Source organism: Biomphalaria glabrata, chromosome 1 (genome assembly GCF_947242115.1).
Source record: "Biomphalaria glabrata chromosome 1, xgBioGlab47.1, whole genome shotgun sequence".
In the NCBI taxonomy this organism is placed as follows: domain Eukaryota; kingdom Metazoa; phylum Mollusca; class Gastropoda; family Planorbidae; genus Biomphalaria; species Biomphalaria glabrata.
In genome coordinates, this window is record NC_074711.1 from 20,798,306 (window position 1) to 20,820,103 (window position 21,798).

The window sequence follows — 21,798 nt, forward strand, 5'->3', positions numbered from 1 at the left end:
CTCAATGAAAAACTCAATACCATTTCAGATATGTTTTCCCCTCCATAAAGCAATCAATTCTTGCCAACTTTCTCCTGGATTATTGCCTATCTTCTTTGATAAACAGGAGATACACTTGCATATTTATTGTTTACTTTAAAGGTTGAAAGAGCTTTCTGGATTTCTTCCAAGCACAACATGGGAATGACATTCAACAAGTCTGTTTGGCTGGAGATTAAAAAGTGTTCTGATGTAAGTACTTTTATAGCCAGTTTAGAAATAGTTTCATTTTACTGGTTCCCAATGACACTTTTTTGTTTACATTGTAGATTAGCTTATTAATGAGGTAGAGAGAGGTGTAAATTATGTATCTGTTTTTTAGAAATGGGCATTAAAATTATATAATGTATTTATTGGTGCTTACTTTTGATAAAATATTTATTTTTATTCAATATAGGATTTTTGTACATTTGATGATTACAACTGGGACTGGACCTTACAACATCTCAGCATGAAGTGTATACCTGATAAAATCAAACTGCTTGTCATGAAAGCTTCTAGAATTTTTCATGTTGGTGAATGGTAAGTTTAGTTTAATTAGTCTTAGATTTAACCTGACTTTCATCTTTGCATGAATTTATTGTTTCTATATTGTCAGTACTTATACTCAATTTCAAAATAAGTAAATATGTTTTAGGCTTTTTTGCTTATTTAAAAACAGCATAAAATGTAAAAGTCTAAAGCAAATGCCTAGTTTCCCATATAGCCAATAAATTACAACCTAGACAGCCTTAAGTTGTAAAACACATGCATTCTGAGCCTAGAGCCCTGAGTTGGAAATCTTATTGCTCGGTGTAATTTCCAGAGTCTCCATTGCCCACTTGTTGTCAAAATAGTCATTAGTTGCTCATTCTAGTGTCAGAACATTTTCACTGTAACAAGTACTGTATGGTTTTCTTTGTTTCTTGAAACTATGTAGCTGAACGTTTCCTTATCAAGAAATACTGTTTATGATGATTCCAAATTTTTTTACTAATTTTTTTTTTTTTTTTTTTTTTAGTGGGATGCACAAAAAATCTAAAAACTGTGACCCAGATTCGGTGGTGAAACAAGTGGAAGCCAGATTGACAGAGAATCGTCAGCACTTATATCCAAATTTGGTTTCCTTAGCTGGAGATTCCAGGTTTAAATTAAGGGACCCTAAGCCCAATGGAGGTTGGGGGGACATCAGGGACCATAATTTGTGTAAACAGTATTTGAATGGAAGCAGGACAAGATAATGTAGTCATGTCCATTTGTAAATAGGCTATTGTTTTAGTAAGTTGTGTTTTTTTAGACAGAGAGTAATGTTTGAGGCTACAAGTATGTTATTGAATGATCATGTCATAGTTTTGAGTGTTTGTGAATGGAGATACCAATACATTGAAAATAAAAATAAATCCTTTCTGTTACTCTCTTTCATTGAAATATGTAATATAAAAGTTCTTCTTAACCTATGTAAAGGTCTAGCAGTTTAAGTTACAGTCATGAATATAGAGTTCAATTTTATTTCTTTACATATGGATATTGAGAATCAGGGATTTAAACTTAGAACTATCAGCTTTTCAAAAGTGCTTCAGATCACCTAGCACCAAATGGAAGCAAGTTTGAATTATTGTGATGGACACACAACAACCCTTTTTATTTGTTGACCAACAAACTGAGTGAGCTTCATTTGAAGTGTCACATGAAACTTAAGAACTTAAGGATATTAACTGGCATAAATGTTGTTTTGTTACTCTAGCTTGTATCTCTTCTTTGAATGTTATTTAGATGTTGTGTGTTGATGTCCCTGGTCACGTACAAGTTAAGGCAATGCAAAGTGTTGCTTCACATCTGTATTTTTCTTAACATTTAAGCTCTTAGTGCTCTAGGAGGTCAGCCATATTTGTTGTTAGTAATATAGACAAATGTGATATTGCCTAGTTGATTGTGAATGAATGTTGGGTGTGAGTTTGTACTAATTCTTATAAGCATATAGCACAGAGGTCACATATCATTTTATTTTATTACATATTTGTCAAGATCTATCTGAATGCTTACAAATGAACATTAAAAAATCATGAATAATTTATTTTTCTATTTATATATATACATGTTAAAGAAGAAGAATTATTTATGATGTATATTTTTCAATGTTTTTCTTTTTCTTGATTGTGAGGTATAGCTGTGATATATTTTAAGCCACATATTTTTTTTTTTTCATTTTAAAACTATAAGAAATACATTTGAAAAAATCAGATAACATTGAAAATTGTTTTAAATATAAGTACTAGTTTAAATCCCACACTCAGAACTCTGGAAACACTGAAAGACATGGATAGTTATCATACCCCACACTCATAACTCAAGATATGGATAGTTTCATACCCCACACTCATAACTCAAGACATGGATAGTTATGAACACCCAAACTCAAGATATGGATAGTTTTATACTCCACACTCATAACTCTAGACATGGATAGTTTATTACCCCACACTCAAGTCAAGACATGGATAGTTATACCCCACACTCATAACTCAAGATATGGATAGTTTCATACCCCACACTCATAACTCAAGACATGGATAGTTATGAACACCCAAACTCAAGATATGGATAGTTTTATACTCCACACTCATAACTCAAGATATGGATAGGTTCATTCCCCACACTCATAACTCAAGATATGGATAGGTTCATTCCCCACACTCATAACTCAAGACATTGATAGTTTATTACTCCACACTCAACTCAAGACATGGATAGTTTCATACCCCACACTCATAACTCTTAAAAAAACAATAATTTTCACATCCCCACTGAAAACCATGTTAAAACTTACAGACCCATGTTAAAAATACCAACGTTTTGATATTGATCATTGTCTATTATTTAAAGCTGAGCACATTAAGCTATTAGATAACATTAAATGATGATATGAGACTCTAAATGACTGTAGTATGTTATCATCATAGTAGATAAGTTACCATTATTATTGTTCTATGGTGGTAATTTTGACTAATAGGGAGAATCCTTTGGTTCTCATTGGTTCTTGTTTTTAGTGCAAATTGTCAGAAATACTTGCTATTATGTTGTAATGACAGGTAGATTTTTTTGTGTGTTTTGACAGAATTAAATGTTTTTGTTTTTTCTCCAAAATGTTTTTTTGTATGTGTGTGTGTGTACTTCAACAACAACAAAACATGTTTGGATCATTTTCTTGAGTGTTTCTGTGATAACGTTTTGGGAACATGTACCACTAGGCTTAGACTGTAGGAGCTACTAGGCTTAGTTCTGATTGTACTTGACTGGAATATATCACTTGTGTTTGTATTATTTGGGCATAAACCTATGTACCTTTACAAAGTATTAAATTCTAATCAATGTTGTCAGTTGAACAATGTATTGTAGATTTGGTTGTTGTGTTTTGAAATGTAGTCATTTCATTTGTATAGAAATACATTTTTTGGAAGTGAAAGCGTATTGAAAATGTAATTGTAATGCTTACATAATATACATTACCTTTTTTTTTTGTCTGCTTAACATTTTATAAATAAGTTGGGAATAATCAAACAGTTAGTTTTTTTTCTATTTTTAGCATGCCTTTAAGATTTTTTTAAAACCCTTCAGACTTTAGAAGATCATTATTACCAGCAGTTTAACTTTACAAAAGACTTTTTTAAAAAGTTTATTGTTTTTTCCCTTTCGAATCTACTGACACTTGTTTATAAGGTACTTTTTGAAAATAGATTTTTGCTTCTGTTGCATGGTTTTCACTTTATGCATGCCTTTCTGAAATTACTATTTAATAGTCGTTATTGATATCAGATAAGTTTTTGTTTGATAAAATGAAGCTCTCATCAAACTATTATGCCAAGTTTTTTTTTTACATGGTTTCAGACTTTGATATTTTCCTCATGACTCTCTTGTTGAATGGAATCACATCTTCTTGTTCTATGCCTAGGTATTAACAGTGAATATTGTTGACAATATGATTTCATGCTTGAAGTGAAAGAAAATTTACTTTTGCTATAAAAAGCTGTGGATGCATGAAAATATTTGTGAATAAAAGAATGTCTTAACTCTTGATCGTATTCATTTCAAAGCTTTAATCTAATTGTTAAAAGTGAATCAAAACTTTCTGACTAGTTGATGTTTTTTTTAATTTTCCTTAATTGATAAGGAAATATCTTTTATCTCACTTTATGTTTTGACAATTTCTTTTGTTCAATATTTCATAAATGTCATCTGTCAAATATTGTTTGTAGACATCATTTTTTGTTTTTGTATCAATTGAACTTTTGGGATTGTAATTTTTGTTAAATGAAAACTATAGTCTACTTCTACTGGCAGTCATGCTAAAGCTGCCACCTTAACCCCTATGTTATGATATATTTTGCTACCTCAAAAGTTATAGATAACTAATATTTTCCATGAGTAGACTGTACATTAGTCCTATGTTACCTCCCATCTACATTAATTGTCAGAAAAAAATGACTTATATAGAGTGGCAACTGAAAATTAAGTAAAAGGCACTGAATTATTCTTTTTACAGAAATAAAATTTTGTTACCTATGAAATCAATAAGAAATATCAATATTAGATTAACTAATTTTAACAAATCTATTAGTAATTTTTCAAACATAAATAGAAATTTGATAATTTCATTGTTTCTTTATTGCTTTGCTAAATCATTTATTGACATCATTTTTTTTTCTCTTTATCTTAACCGAAACCTCAAAATCATTAATTGCACTCTTTTCTTCCATCAACTTTTTGGTGACACCAGAAATAGGTAAACTATGATATGTTGCCTTTGTCTTCTCAATTTTATGATATTATGTCTGTTAGTTATTTTTTCTAAAAGTTTTTTTGCTTAATAATTAGTGAAATTTCTAGTAATTGATTTGAAACCAGACTTTCCACATACCATTTTTGTACAAAACTAGCATTTTTACTAACATAACTTTTTTTTTTTTTTTTGGGTTAGTCTGGAGTGTTTTTTGCTTGTTTTTTATTCCAGTACTAGAACAAGTTCATTTTTGAAAATAATAATAAGAGATTTGTAAAAAAAAATGTCACATTCTTTTTCTTTTTTAATTTATATTATCCGTGTCATAAACTTTTGTTTTAGTCAAATTCTAAAGGTATTTTCATATATTGGAATCAAGTAAGATAAAACAAAGAAATGCTTTTGTTTATACAGTGGAGTCCCAATAATCCCAGCTTTGTTTATTGGAAACTGGTTATTTAGAAATAAAAAACTAAGAAAGAACATTGAATAAGTGTATTATGTACTAAAAAATACAGTATGTTTCAAAGATAGTGTAATGACAAAAACAGAACAATGTACTATGTGTTTCTAAACTTTATTAGTGTAAAATTATTTTTTAGTGTTTTACTGTACACGCTACATGGCTGCTACTGTATGATGCTAGCATTTTAAAATCTGATACAGTAATCTAGAAAATTACTTTGACTAGTGTGTATGGAACATTTGCCTCTCTTATCACCCACTTCATGCACAGAATCGGTTAGAGAGATGATTTAAAATAAAATGCTTATCACTATACCCTATACTAGTTTTATGTAATTACACATTATTAATTATGTTATTTTAGTAATAATTTCACTTAATCCTTATTTTCAATCCGAAATAGGTCCAGTCCTAATCATTTTGGACCAGTATAGATCGCAAAGTCTGACATTTGCTGTCTATACATAGCAATTAGGTCTAACATTGTCACGCAACTTGAAACAAGTTTGCCCATGCCTGATTGGACACAATGTTTGTATTTCATCAACACCCTGACCTTTCTAAACATTTACTGGTTATTGTCTTTCAGATTTACTTTGTGTGGGACTGATAACAGACACCTTCTATGTACTATGATTTGACACTATAGCATATACTGTATTACATTATTAGAATAAATATGGTTGCTTAGTTCAAAATAATTTACTTTTTCTAGTTCAATTTTTTCGGATTCTGCATCATCATGTAAGCAGAAGTGATTTCATTCTTTGTGTGTGAAATTTGATTGGAAGTAATGGACATTTTGTTCCTATCACTTCCTTGGTCTTGTCACAGATTGTCATTGCATTGCCCAGCCTTCATCAATATACTGACCCAGTTTTTTAATGTCATACTTTGTTCCATGATTGTTCAGTTGCCAAATACTAGTCTTCATGTTAAAGCAAATTCTGATTTGCTTGTGATACGATTCTGAACAGGATCAAAGTATGGCTCAGCTACTTCCTTGGTTTCTACATGTAATCCGTGAGTTTTGTTTTTTAGTCAGTATAGGTATGTATGTGTGAATGTGTCAGCACTAAACCAAAGCCTTTAAACACCTGGTGACTTGGAGATCTAGCCACTTGGTGAAGTCATGTAGTGACCTGGTGTAGTCCTTTAGGAATATCAAAAATAAATTGTTTAACTCCATTGGGAACTTTGTATTTTCACTTTTTTGAAGAGAAGGTGTGACTTAGTCTATCCAATGCAACTATAAAAATCAAAATGAGTTAGAAGTCAGCAACATGAGTTTTTTTTTTTTTTTTTAAAGATTTCTACTTCCAGCTAAAAGTTGCAACCCTTTTAGGAGTCTTGTTATTTGGGCTGACTTTTTTTTTTACAATGCAATAGAAATAATTATTAGGCAATTTTATATTGCAATATTACTTTGTATTACTCAGGAAATAAGACATTTAATCATTAAATTTAGTGCATAGTTAAATCTTGTGAAAAAAAATTAAATGATCATCAATGGCTAATTCAGGCATGGCCTTTGATTTAGTTGCAAAATTATTTTCATAGTAAATTTTATGGAGTGTATATTTGTTGATTCAATTATTAGAATGTTTCATAAAGAAATTTTTTTTGTTGCTTGTGCCTATCAAATCAATTCTATTCATGTCTTGTATAACAGATTAAAACTTGTTGTTCATGTATCTATTATTGCATTTCAATTGTTTGTTTGTTTTTTTAGAAAATTTATTCATGTGAAATAAAATGTAATTAACAAAAACAAAACATTATGAATAAAATTTATTTTTTTTCAATGTAACATTTAACTGATTTTTTTTTTTACTTCTTGGTAGTTACTATTTTATTCAATATACCTAATGTGTTGATCTGTGATCAGTCTGATAATTTCAAAAAAAAAAATGTCTATATTTGGAATCATACTAAAAAGTTAGAATCCTACTAAAGGTATGTTTTGCAACATAAGAAATTTATTACCTTTCCATAATCAATGAAATATTCATTTCACAAAGCTATGGCATTAATATACATTTAAAATCCTAATTACAAGGACCCATTTATCACTATTTAAGACAACATATAAGAAATGCACAACTGTGAATATTTTGTAGAATCTGGAACAAACAATATATGAACACATGTATACCCCACAATACTGAATCAATACAGACACATTATGAGCAAATATAAATAGAATTTTCTCTAGTGAAAGTTAAATGAATGGCAGTTTGAATTCTTATCAATTCTTAAAGGCTGATCAATTTCAAGCATTTCGGTTCTGAACATTTAAGTCTTTTTTTTTTTTTAAAGAAATGCAGAATCCTCAGCTCATTTGAATATTGGAGAAAAATACAAAGTACTACAGGTTGATGCACTTACTTTCACTTAAAATTCAAATGAAGAGTATCAACACAAATATGGCAACTTAAATCAAATGTGTAAAGCTTTAGAATATATATATATACATTTTATACTGACCCAGTCATACCAAACAATATTTACTAAGGTAGAAATGATATGTTTCTCTGTTAAACAACACAGAACTGCCCAAGTGTAGACAATAAGGTACATGTAGAAATATATACATTGAACTGTGGCTGCCACCTTATTAGTATTAGAAACACTGAAGAAAGAAACAATACTGCCACAGTCATATCACAATCTCATCTTAGAAGTCTTTTGGTTTGTGTTTTTACATTTTTTAAAATCATTTTAAAAGACCAATGTTGTAACTTTAAAAAAAATTGAATAAAAATAGATCAAAATGTATTTTCTAAAATGTAAGATTATTACATCTATTAACATACAAAAGTTAATGCTAAGTTCTTTAAAGTATTGCAGATAATAAGTTCACATTTTTTTCCAAGCAAATCTTGCTTTGTTTTAATCTACAAAATTAGGTCAAAGTTGATGATAACTTTGTTACAATTTAAGAACTAAAACCTTTTTTTTTCTTTTCCATATTAGAATTTTTTTTAAAGTTGTGATAATCAATCTCAAAGGCAAATTGTCAAACAGGAAATGAAATTGCAAAATCACCCCCCCCCCCCCAAACCACTCCCTTACTAAAATTCACAACTCTTATTCAGACATTTAAAAAAAAATAAGTTTCATTATGTGAAGAAATGTTTGTGAACTAAGGCAGGATTCAGTAGTCAGTAAAGGTCTCAGAGAGACAGACTTTGGTTACTAGATATTTTAACTAAGGCATGATTCAGTAATCGGTAAAGGTCTCTGAGAAACAGACTTTGGTTACTAGATATAAAGAAAAAAAAAAGAGATTCATGATTTTTTTTTCTGGATAATCATTATAAAAAATAATTTTTAAAATCCCTGAGACGAAGTGGAAATGTCTCCACCACATCACTATCATCTAAGGTGCAGCATACAACAATAGTGTCTATAATGGCCCATAAAATCAACATTCTATATACAACATACCACAAGTCTAGTGGAATAAAACTGATGAACACGGAGAAATAAATTAAAATCTTGTTCTCCAACATTTATAAGACATATAAACATTGTTTTCGGTTCGGTAATTAAAAAAATAAAAAAACATATTCAAACACTGACTTTTTCTAATGCTAGGAATAAATGACCTGGGCAGCTCTCAACTAAGATCACAATAATAGAAACAAAACTAAAACAGATGAGTATAATTCTTATAATGCTTATCAAGTGCTCTTCTCTTTATTCATCATCACTTTCACCATCACTGCCAAATGTGCTTTTGATTGAGATAGCTGAAGGCTGAGACTGCATTCTCCGGTAGTGATCCAACCATTCATCAACCATTTGTTTCACAGCCACAGGACGTTTGCTAAGGTGCTGCGTTGCTACAAGAAGTCCCCCTTTTGTTTTATGACAGTGGAGCCATTCTTTTAATATCATTTCTTCACGGCCATGCTAAGAGGAAAAAAAAAGAGGGGAATTCATTCATTTAAAAAGTCTTTCTCTTGGTATTTAAAGGAATTCTAAGTAGTACTAACCTAAGAAAATTTTAATATTGCAAAAGTTAAAATAGGTCAAAAAGGCATTGAAACCCACATTGGGGTTTATTATTATTTAAAAAATTTATTAACAGCAAAAATTATATTTGTAGATTAATACAATTTCCTGACTCCAATTTCTCTAGGTAAAATTGGTAAAGCTTACAATCTCATTTTCCTTAGTACAGACCTGCCTACCAAAAAAAGTCCAAATGCGTAACGCTGATGGTCAAAATGCAAATTTTGGCACCAGAATGCGTAACACTTACGCGAACCACTATTTTGTCATATATATATATATATATATATATATTATATATATATAATATTAGATCTAGATGTCATGATTAGATCTACTATCTAAATCAATACGACAATAGAGATGATATCTAGACTAGATTTGGATTTTTGTCTATATAATGAATATAATCTACTCTAGATCTGGGCTCAAGACTGTTACCGATTCCGTGAATCCGCTACAAACGTAGGTCTACTCCAAACTTTCGTAAGCCTACCTTCATCCTTGATCTATTCTATACTGACTAAGAATTTAATCTAGTCTAGATCTAGACTAGATGGTAGTAGATGTTATCGATCTAGATCTAGTCAATCTAAATCATACTGCAACTAAATTGGATCTAGATTGTAGAGTAATGTAGAGACTCATGACATAACGTAATCATCAATCGTAATGTCATAATGTCTAGCTAGATCTATTCCTGTATAACAAGTTATCTAGATTCTAGATCTAGAATCTAGATTAGATATCTACAATGTCACTCAATGTGTTTTGAATCGATAGCACTTCGATATTTTTTTCTATACAAATGAATACGGGAATCAGTGATTCAACATAATTAATTTCTACTAATGAACTTACAAAAAAAAAAAATTCACGTTGGTGTATCAGCTAACTGACGGTACCAACCCGCCACTCCCTCACTCTCGCGTTCTTCATTTCTAGACTAAATCTAATTGCTTTTAAGAACCAATCAACGTATAGATCTGGACACAATGTGTTCCCCCACCTTTTCTGTTCCCCCCCCCACCGGCCAACAAAACAAAACGGCTTAGCGTGACCTCCATGACCGCGCGTAAGCTAGTCAAGAGAGGGGGGAAAAAAGGATACGAAAAGCGTAACGCGACGGGTTCAATGCGTATTTGCGTAGTGACGGTCATTTTTGGGAGATTTTGCGTAACGAATACGCATTTTGCGTAACGGTAGGCAGGTCTGTTAGTACATATAATAATATAATGTAGATCATATGTATTTAGTGCATTCTAAATGAGACTCACAATTTTTAAGCATCTAAAATAAACTAAGAAATGAGAAACCTGCCAATGGAGTGGAAAGTTTGTTCAACTTACCTCAGAGCCTGAGAGGAAGTGCATCTGCAGCAATTTGCCCTCACAATCAACAAGTGGGAGGTAAGCCACTTGTTCCTCATCAGCGGATTCGGTATTGGCTCCAGCCCCTACACCATCATCCATGTCCATCTCCATAGGCACCAATGCAGAAAAATGTCCTCGTGTGTAGCCCAAGGCAACAGGATTTTTCCAGCAGAAAGATGAATCCCACAGGAGTGGCAGGTAGACACCTACAAGTTAGACCTATTAACTATTACTTGTGACAATTTTTTTTTTTAAATAACTCAATAATTTGACCATTTAAGTATTGAAATCAATTTAAAATAATATGAAAAATTTGAAGTTGGTAAGTGATAATTCAAAACTGCTACTATTCAATAATTATTACAGACAGTGTTTATTTGTTTTTCTTAATTGGAAGCCGAAATTTCTACAATTAGGATTAAAAAAAAGAAAGAATTGAAAATATCTTTTATATATGCTTCGCTAGCTTTACCTTAATACTGAAAAATAATAGGGAAAAACTTGTACAAACATTTTTCTAAATTCAGATTAAAACTTTTAGAAGAAGAAATGAGAATTTAGTTGCTAAGAAATAAACTCAAAAGTTACCTTGAAATTTGGCAAATCCAATAGTTTCTCCTCTAAAACTTTTGACATATTTGACACCATATACAATGATAGGCCTTCGAAGTATGTGAGCTAGAGCAAAGATGTGAGTTTGCTCCAGGGAAGTTCCTAAATCAATGTTTGAAAACATGAAGAAAAAAAAAAGTTTAGAAGCACTTTTCCATGGCAAAATTTTAGGAGATTTTTAAAGGATGAAATATACAATATATTTATGAATACATATACTCACACACATATGTGTTTGACTATCTTCAACAGATTTAGCAAAAAGCTGGACAGTAGATATTTCAAGATCTAAGTTACAAAATTCATTGACTTTTCACAGCAGTGTGCAAATTATATTCACTAGATTCTAGATTTTATTTAGCATAGATCTAGAGTAATGTAGACAAAGATATATCTAGATCATTAAGTTGACTAAGATTCACGAAGTTTTGAGGTTCTAAGTCACTAAAATTTACAGACTTTTCACGTTTATATGCAAAGTCACTCATACAACAAGATTTTAAGTGAGGGATGCTGCTTTTTCTTTCACATCATTTAACAAGATGTAAGTAAAATTTTTTTTTTTTAAATTTTAGGAGAGTGGACAAAATTTTAGGAGAATTTTAGGAGACTTTTCTTTTTTTAGGTGATTTTAGGAGCCACTTTAAGCCTGATATTTAAATAATGTTGTAGTATTATCACTATTTTTATGTAGAAAAATAATTAATGATTTCATTATTAAAAGTATTTGTATCATTGTTCTGTCAATGGAAATGACTGATCTAAGTTACATGTTTTATGCTGTGCAACATATATAATTAAATGTATAAAGTATTGTTTATTTAATGAATTTTATGAAATAAAGTAGAATTAAAAATACAATTACAAAAGAAACTGAAAAATAGAGACCAATAAGTTTTATCTAAACTTTTTTTCTTTTAATAATATGATTTAACAAAACATTTATTGTTGAATTAGCCAAAGAGATGAAACAAAATTTATGACTTTTTTTTTTGTTCCAATCACTTGACAGAACTCTAGTTCTAAAGAAAAGAAAACGTGTACCTGGTTGACTAGCCAAACTTAACAGAACTGCCCAATCATGTTGCCATTGGCCTTCATCCAGAGTAAAATGCAAAGACTCAGCTTGCATGGATTCATACTCTTTCCAACGAGGATAGAAACTAAAGAAAAAAAGTATTCAAAAATGATTTTTCTTTCATAAAATCAATAGGTAAATAAAAACTAAATTTAGCCAGAAATTAAGCAATAAGCTGATGATAAAAAACTCATTTGATTGAAATCCACTCACTTCATAACTCCTTCACGCAGACTGTCTGCCAAGGCACGGCGCAAGGAGTTGTCAAGGTCAAATACACCCCAAGTGGCTTGAAGGACGGAATCTAATAGACAATCACCAGCAGTTCTGTTCCATAAGGCATATAATCTGCTACCTAGCCTTTCTGTAAGCTCAATACTCCAGTTAATAATGGCTTCTTCCACTTCAAGTTCTGAGAATAAAACGTAGTTTGTAATAGCACAAATACTTTGGTTTTAAGAAAAATTATTTTATCCATTCAACGTAGCTTAATCATGCTTGCTTGACAGCTTAACAAAAAAAAAAAAAAAAAAGGCCACTCATAATTAAAGTTAAACTCTCAAATTAGATTTATCCTAACAAAAAATGTTGATAACATACCATTCTGAACATCACGATCCAAAATCTCATCAAATAACTGTTCTTGAATGATTCTTTCAAAGTCTTCAATTTCTAGACAAATTATATGTTCTAAATGTTTAGTTCATTTATATGACCATTTTTTTCAAGTTGAAGTGTGTACAATGGCAGTTATGATAGTAACTTGTGAAAGTAGCAAGCTTGAAGAAAATTTGGTAATTCTGCAGGAGTTCAAGGGGCAGCCATCTTTATTACTATTTTGTTATTGTTTATGTTCGAAAGAAATCCCAAGATAGTGTCTTAAAAAATACCAAGAATTAACATTATTTCTGTGATTTCAAAGCAATGCTATTTTTTCTTTTAATTTTGACTTGGTGTCAATACAATACGTTTCTTATTGTTCTGTCTCCTTTTTAATTGTTAAATATTGTCTGAATCTATTCTGAATTATTCTGATTTTTTTACCACTATTTAAGTATTTGTATCATCCTTTATATATGTCTTTTGAAATGACCCAGACTAAATGTATGGATCTTAAATTTAGATCTAGATTCTATAAATGTAGATCTAGAAAATTCTAGATCTTTAAACTTAGATCTAGATCTATAAATTTAGATCTACAAATCTAGATCTATATATATGTATAGATCTAACAAGTTGTTATCTTTGTTGTTTTTTAACAAATGTTTGTACTTTTTAATACTCATTTTTCTTTTAACTTGTTTTAAATGTAAATCTAAGCCTATTAAGGCTATTAGAATTTCGCCTTATGCTAAAAAAGGGAGAGTCTTACAGAGTGATGTTACCTCCCCCATTGGGAGTCAAGCATTAACCTGTTTTGGTGTCTATTAGATTATGAGTCTAATTAATAGACTTATTAGGACTAGATTGTCACTAGATGATACCGGTTTAGCTAGATCTCACATATTTTTTAGCTACAAAAATAGAAACAAACAAAAACCCAAATCTGAGAGAAAACCCAAGATATAAGATTACAGTCTAAACAATAACAAAGATGGCTGCCCCTTGAACTCCTGCAGAATTACCGAAAATTTTGATAACCAGAAAATGTAAACTTAATAGTGTCAGTATAATCAATAACAAGTGGCAAGCCAAACAAGGCAATATGGATAATTCTTAAGACATTGCTTGGCATTTTTTGTATTGTACAGTTAATGACAAACCTAAAGATTAACCTATTCTTTCATGTGTTAAATTTCCTATGTCTTACCAGCGGGTAATGAAAATGTCACACAGTCAGTTAGAAAAGAGCATGGGAATTCTCCTTTTCTCTGACGTAATGAGGACACCACTTGTCTCCTTATGTCTGTGGCTAAATCTGGACAGGCCATACATGGTAGACGTTTGGTGGCTTTAGTAGCTGCATCTGTGGCACTTAGCAGTATGGCCAACATGTCTTCTCTTTGAAATCGTATTGCTAAATGCACCAGAGTATATCCTGCCTAGATAACAGAGTCAATGAAGTATTTTAACTTATCTTCTATCTTTTAAAATAATTTGTGTTATTTTAGTTAACTCCAAAAATAAACACAACCTTTAATAAATATGCCCACACAAAAATTCATGATGCAGCTTTTTTATCCTCCTCACACTACTGCATAATAACTACAATGCACCCTCTCAAAGATAAAGAAAAATGTAATGAGCCCTTCCTACTCTTTTCTGCGATGGAAAATCTTGTTTCCAAGGTTGTCAAGCTCTCACTGGTCAACTGCTCTAAAAATTATGGATTCTCTCTTGTTTAAGTTATAAAGGAATATTTGCTCACTTTAGGAAGACTAGAAAGCTATGAAAATCTACATATAATTATTTAAACATTGTTCAAATGAAAAATTTTTAAATACTAGAAAAAGTAGTGCAATTAAAATTTTTGAATATCAATTTAGCATCTAATAGGTCCATTGTTAGTAGGCCAAGCAGGTAGAAGAGATTATCTGAGAGTGGGTACATGAGACATGGTTAAAAATCTGGAAAGAATCTGATAATGCCTATGGAGTCAGGCAAACATATATACACTGCCCAGAGCAAGACAATCTGCTTTTACCAGGCTAGAGCAATCAATAACACTAGCAGCATAGGACACAGCCACCCTAAGTGTATATTTTACCATATAATCAAGCTAAACTACAAATACTGTTGTAGAGTCAGAGGAAACAATGGAGCATATCAAATGTCCCCAGCTCCATTAGATGAGGAGGTACTTGTTTGCAGTGCCACATGATCTATACTTTTTAGCACAATGAATTTAAGGCTGAAATTAGATTTCATTGGTGTTTTTAATTTCTGAAGATGACTACGTTGATAGTCCCCTATTAATAGAAAGAACTAACCATATCATTGGGTTACCAAAAAGTCATTGGAAAACTTACACTGTGTGTATTAGATACTAGAGGTATACTAACTATTAATAACCACAATCCTATTTTCCTCCATAAGACATCTAACACATGTCTGATTAAGGGAAGTATGTACATTAAAAGATTTTCAACAGCTAGAACAATGTATATAGAATACAAATTGATCGACATGCTGCTGGATTTAATGCAATATTGATTAATAACAAGAACCACTGCCTATCAATTTGCATTATATATAGAATTATTAATTTGACAAATAACAAAACCTTATAAATAAATATTACAACAAAAAAATACAAAATTATTATTATTTCCCTTACATCTGAGTTCCTTCCCATTTACTACTATTTTTTGTACATACCAGTACTATAATCTTTTTATTGCTTTTAAACAGATCTGAGAGAAAATAAAGGAGGCCCTTTGTTAAACATGCTAAATAATGCCTCATCATGTGGTTTATCAGAATGTAAGTATTCCTAGCAGATTTAGCTACATACTATTTAGAAACAATTTTTTTTGTAAACTTGTCACAGATAATGACATAAGAAGTTACCTGAAAGGCACTTGGTCGATCAAGAAGTTCTACTTCCTGAACTGTCAGCTGCCTTGATGGATGACCTCCACTAGCTATAAAGGCATGAATGGCTTCCATGTCCCCTTCCACAGCCCCCAAGCAAGCATTCAACCACAGCCAATCTGAATCACGAAGTTTTGATCTAAGCATTGCTAGTCTTTTCTCTCTAGCCATTGGTGGAGATGATGGTTGTTTAACAGAGGAAATAGTCACTGATGAAGCAGATGCCCCAGCTTGATAATTGTGCTGTTCTATACGGTCACCCAGTCCCCTACGGCTCGATACAGATGTAGATGGACTTCTGCGATGCACATTTTCAGTTCTGGTTGAACTTACAGCTTCCAGGATGTCCCCTGTGCTTTTGTCTTTTGGTGTGCCACAAATAACACATTTAAGTGATCTGGGCCAATTTTCATATGTGCAAGTAAGGCAATTCCATTTAGTGGGATTGGTAACAGACACATGGGTACTAGATTTGTTGTCATTATTAGACGTTTTGCTGCTTACAATATTATTTGACATTGATCCTGGAGATATGCGTGTAGGAGTTGTGCTGCCCCCAGGATGACCTTCAAAAGTATTGATGGTTATCCCAGGTAATTGAGTCTGTAGAAGGGGTGGTGATGTTTTCCTTTTGGGGTTTGAGCACTGAACGCATTTAGTAGTTTTGCTCCAGTTCAAATAGGTACATACTTCACAAGCCCACTTACTGTTCTCACCACAGCTGCTGGTAGTACATAATATATTCAGCTCACTGGGTGGTGGAGAAACAAGAGGAGCCATTTTGTAGATGTCTTGCTCTTCATTGATAGTGTCAGAGATTAGGTGGGGAGCACGCCATTTGAAGCACATGGTACATTTTTTGGCAGCTGGAAAGTTTTCATATGTACAAAATTCACACGACCATTTTGACTCCACGCCATCGCTCATCTTCTTCTTTTTGGGAAATGTATATTACTGAAACTGACAACAACAACAACAAAAAAATCCATTATTAAAAACAAGATTTAAAAAAAAAAAGCTTTTTTTTTTACAATCTTTACTAATACAATCTTTACTTAGTAAAGATTTTTTTACACTGATGGGACATAGGTTTCTAAAAATTTAAGACATTCACTGTAACTAGATTTACCTTTTGTTAAAAAGTAGCCAGTTGAGGCCAAGCCTCTTAGGCTCAAAATGCAGTCTGTTAGCTTCAGTTTCTTTGCCTTACTGAAAAAATGATTTTAAAAATCTTCATATTATATTGCCTTAGCATTCTTAAGGTCAAACCTAGAAGAAAAACTGTTATTTCTAAAATAAATAAAAAGAAAAGGAAATTATTAGATAAAAAATGAAGGCATTGTGATGTCAAAGGCTTCTAAGGGTAAATTTTATACTGACACTATATATTTGCTAGCTATAGTTAGATATGCAATAGTCACAATCACTTGGAATATTTAGCCTTAGAGATGTGTCTATTATATCTAGAGCTCAACTTCTTACAAATAATATAAGAATTATAAAATTTTATTTTTATAGTCTGGACCTTAAACTCACAAGGTTTGTGCTTGAGGAGCGATGATTGAGCACTCACATGCATAACTCAATAAATATCAAGTCATTGTTGGGTAATTTGTAAACCTAAATCTATTTATTTGACTATAGGTGCAGTCTATCTTGACAACATATTGACTTATATATAGTCAAAGCTAATAACTCAGTCGCTAAGGATAGCTAAGCTTGTTTAGTAAATTCTGTAATATAAGGGTTGTGCTCGAGATCACCGGTGGAAAATCATTAAAATGGTTCTGTCTGCGCTGGCAATGGCAGAATATGTAAGTCACAGCTGGGGAAGACACATGAAATACTGCACTGCTCAAATTCTGTAATACTAATTGAGTAAAGTTTCAAAATTATTAATTAAAATGAGATCATCACAATCAAATTTTTCCATTATGCACAGTATATACACTATTAATATACATGTAAGTAATTATTTACACTATTGATTAAAAACAATGTTACAGTTTGTGTGAAAACACAAGCTCAAAATCGGCCCCTGAAGTGGTCCACCCAGGCAGGAAAAAAGGTAGATTTCAATATTTTCAGAAAGAATATCATAATGAAATTCTATCAAAGGCAAATGACAGAGAAGAATGGAGAAAGAAGGTTGACAGATCCTGTGTGGTGCCCCAAAAGTCCAGCAGACCAAGGGATAAGTGAAAGTGAATGTGAAGTTAGATGTCTTATAATGAGTATCTAATTGATCTAATTGTTTTGTAAAGCACAGCCTTGACATTAGAGTTAAAGATTCTTAGTTTAGTCTTGTTTGAGATGTGAGGAGATTTCCAGGTTGGTTTTAGCTGTGTAAATGTCTGATGCGCTAGATTTATACGGCATTTAATGTCTTCATCTGTTCCACCTGATATACTGAACTTTGAATGATCTAAAATATCATGATGTCCGATTTTCATTTTCTCTTCTAGTTTCTGAGATCTGAACGGGACGGACAGACAGACAGGCCACACAAAACTAATAGCGTCTTTTTCCTTTCAGCTAACAATAAATTTTAAAATAACTTAAATTCTTATATTTTTTGTAGATCTTATATAGATCTTTCTTTAAGTTATCCTTAGTGGTCTTTTTTAAAATGAGAAATTTATATATTATTAGTTACTTTGCAGGACAAAATGCCCCCCCCCCAAAAAAAAAAACACTTTAAGTACCTTAAAAAATATATTTTAAATTCTATTTTAATCAGCTTTTAGTATAAATAATTTATTAATTGTAGCCAAAGCTCTAAGATATTAAAAAAATTTACTAAATGATTTTAATGCCAACTAAGTGACTTTTATGCCCATTCCAACAAAAAAAAAAGATTATATAAATGTTGACATACAATTATTTAAATAAGCCTCCCTTAATTTTGGAACTGAAGATGAAGTGACATCTTTAGAATTTAAATGTCAGCCCCTACCTATGGGTTCTATATTCCTAATCCAACATGCCTATTTCAAGTTAACATCATAATCATCAACTCTATTGATATGTACGGGGGCTCACAAGGTTGTGTACTTTCTCCGGTACTGTAGACTTTTTAACCTAATGACATAAGAAGTCTCCACGACCCAGTTAAATTTGTTAAAACAAATTTGCTGATGATTTTATCTTATAAATTACAGACCTTCCTTCTTAGCCACAATAAAAATCTGCAAACATATGCAAGAACTTGTAAGCAAGGCAATTTAAGTTATCCAAACAGTTGTATGCCATTTGGACAGTCTTATAAAAAGCATGTGACACATCACAACTATACTCACTACCATGACTACCCAATGATGCCCAATCATATATATTTATTTGAATCTACAAACCTTTTCAACAATCAGCAAAGTCGAAAAAATGTTAAGAGACAACCACCACCCACTCTATTATAACTACATCAAGCCATTTCGAGACTGCTCATTAAGGCAAAAACTAAATTGACTGAATGATATAAAACTCATAAAAATTGTTTCTTACTCTGTCAGACTATATCAGGGCTACTCATTAATTGGTGAACTGTATGAAAAAAATCAAGACGTCTTGTGTGTGGTCAATCAATCATCAAGAAACCTCTCTGTGTGTTATGTTGGTTATGTTTGTAGAGTAGAAGAATGGATTTAATTTTTTAATTTGGAAAAAAAAAGTCTATGTAACACAACAAATTTCCTGAGTAAGTTGAATATAAGTTAGATCTATATAATTTTAAATAAATTTATTATATATATAAGGATCAATCAAGTCTCAGTTGTATTTACATGTAACATTACATTGATTTTAAATTAAAATTTATATAGAATATAGATCTAGATCTATATAAAAAAAATATATCGTTAGCCTTTAGTAATTTAGTGACGGTTTTTATTTGATATTAGTCATTTAGTCTAAGTCTAAGTTAACTAAAAAAAAAGTACTAAATTACTTTAGTTAGTCAGTAGCCTAAGCCTAGGCCTAACTAAGCAAGGCTAACTTAGACGACTTTGACTTAGTAACTAAGTCTAAGCCTACTAGATCTAGATCTAAATAACTTAATGGTTAATAAGGTCTAAACTAAGCAAACTCTAATTAAGTCAAAGAGAAAGTCAAAGTGTAATTAAATTTAAATTACTAATTTTAGTTTTAGTCTTAATAAAACTAATAAACTTAGACTTAGTAATAGTACTAGATCTAAACTAGAGAAGTAAGGTTATATCAAATCTAGATATATCTTAAGAAATCTAAACTAACTATTATAATTCTAGATAAGACGAATTTACATAGAAAAATTCAGCTGACATTACTCTCTTACGCCTTACGAGGGATCTTGTTATTGTTGAGAGGATCCAAAATAAACCTAACCCTCCATGTTTATGACATCATAGCTAACCCAAGTGCTACCAACTAGACCTAGAAATCTTGATCTAGATTGAATGGAGACAATTTTTTGCCAGAAAAAAAAAAAGTATATAAATCTAGCCCGTACAGATATATAGATTATAAGTTAATATATTAATTATTATAAATATAATACTATAAGATTTATGTGTAATGATTTATTCGACTATGAACATAATGGTGTGAAATTTATGTCCTCATACAGTTGTCGATTTTAGCAGGAAAATAGACAATGTAGCAGCACAGATTATGTATATTATCACAGGCACAGGGTTAGGTGTACTTTAACTGCCCAAAATAATAAATGTAGTCCATATCTGATTTGATTTTAAGTGTGCTTCATGAGAAACACGTCCTTAACTCTTTCTGTTCGTAATTATTTACCACATTCTGGTGGAATCAACGTTGGTATCGTTACTTAAAATAGAAAGAGTTAAATAAAATGCAGCGCTAAAACTTTTTTTCTAAACTTAAAAGGCGTTTTTTTTTTAAATCAATGGAAAAGATCCGAGGTACTTTCGTATTATTGTTGGGTAGTCAATATATAATATATAGGCCTATATCATCCTCATTTGACATTTTAGTATTCGAAGAGGCCTAATGACACGACCTAGAAATCTAGACCATTCAGATCTAGGGCAGTGTTTCTCAACCATTCATGCACCTGTGACGCTCCACTTTTTCTGAACTAAGAAATTCTTTATCCTGACGTTTTCAACTGACTAGATTTCTCCTACTCCTAGTAATCTAAAGAATAGCGCATATCTAATAAAGCGTACAAAGGGTTACAGTGGGACGGATCGATGTTTATATGTGATATTTTTGTGAACCATAATACAAAATTTAATAAAATACTCAGAAAGACACAAAGATAAAGGCACATTCGATTCCTCGTTCCATATGCTAGGACAAATTTGTACAAATGCTCCTTCTTCCCTAGCGCTATTAGGGCATAGAATGGCCCCGTTTGACTGAGCTAGCCAGGAAAACCAGTGACTTGACAGATTTTAGGTCATTGGTTAATATGCATGACTAAATAACGTAATCATATGTTCTTTATTGAAGTCTGTATTATATAAGATAAGATATACGCAGAGTGTCGTGTTTGTAATGAGTTTGATCAGGCGGACTATTATATTATACTATATATGGCCATGAGGGAATTCGTACAAATAGGCCTACTATCTGGGCCGGCACCCAATAGGCCGACGTAGGGCTGCTGCATGCCAAATGGGCCATTTTGAAAAACAGTAAAGATTTTATATATAGGCCTTAAAAAAATATATTAGTCTCTTATAAAGAGTAGCCTATCCCACGGAGAGCCGTACGTGAATTTTCTCCTTTTATAAAAGATCTTTCGCAAACTTTAAAAGCCTTTTCCGCAATAATGAAATAGCTAGCTTACCCACATATAACAGCTTTAATTTTCATACAAAAAAATTATTAACATAATTACACCAATATTTCTTACTGCTCGTGTTAGTAGCCTACTGAACCACAGACCTATGTAGGCCTAATGGTATGAA

General features: G+C 31.5%; 2 protein-coding genes across 29 annotated transcripts in view; one reads left to right on the forward strand and one right to left on the reverse strand.

Annotated features, from left to right (window-relative positions):
* LOC106067274 (alpha-1,6-mannosyl-glycoprotein 2-beta-N-acetylglucosaminyltransferase-like) overlaps positions 1–7,070 on the forward strand; it is a 62,255-nt gene extending 55,185 nt beyond the window's left edge. For all 9 annotated transcript variants that reach the window (XM_056027532.1, XM_056027482.1, XM_056027490.1 and 6 more), the window contains 3 exons: positions 142–231; positions 437–561; positions 1,040–7,070. In XM_056027532.1, the coding sequence (XP_055883507.1) occupies positions 142–231; positions 437–561; positions 1,040–1,259 (435 nt within the window). In that variant the 3' untranslated portion in view covers positions 1,260–7,070. The remainder of the gene's footprint in view (positions 1–141; positions 232–436; positions 562–1,039) is intronic.
* Positions 7,071–7,219: 149 nt separating this feature from the next.
* LOC106067261 (ubiquitin thioesterase zranb1-B-like) lies at positions 7,220–21,798 on the reverse strand. 20 transcript variants are annotated; one of them, XM_056027380.1, is made up of 11 exons: positions 20,194–20,268; positions 19,379–19,475; positions 17,007–17,086; positions 15,854–16,837; positions 14,154–14,385; positions 12,944–13,015; positions 12,557–12,755; positions 12,310–12,428; positions 11,242–11,367; positions 10,630–10,859; positions 7,220–9,178 (listed from the first exon to the last, which is right to left on the reverse strand). In XM_056027380.1, the coding sequence occupies exons 4-11, from the start codon at positions 16,802–16,804 to the stop codon at positions 8,963–8,965; spliced, it is 2,145 nt and encodes a 714-aa protein (XP_055883355.1). In that variant the 5' UTR covers positions 16,805–16,837; positions 17,007–17,086; positions 19,379–19,475; positions 20,194–20,268; the 3' UTR covers positions 7,220–8,962. The 20 variants fall into 20 exon arrangements, with proteins under 20 accessions (XP_055883355.1, XP_055883335.1, XP_055883326.1 ...); XM_056027360.1 differs by having other exon boundaries at positions 17,007–17,167; XM_056027351.1 differs by having other exon boundaries at positions 20,155–20,263.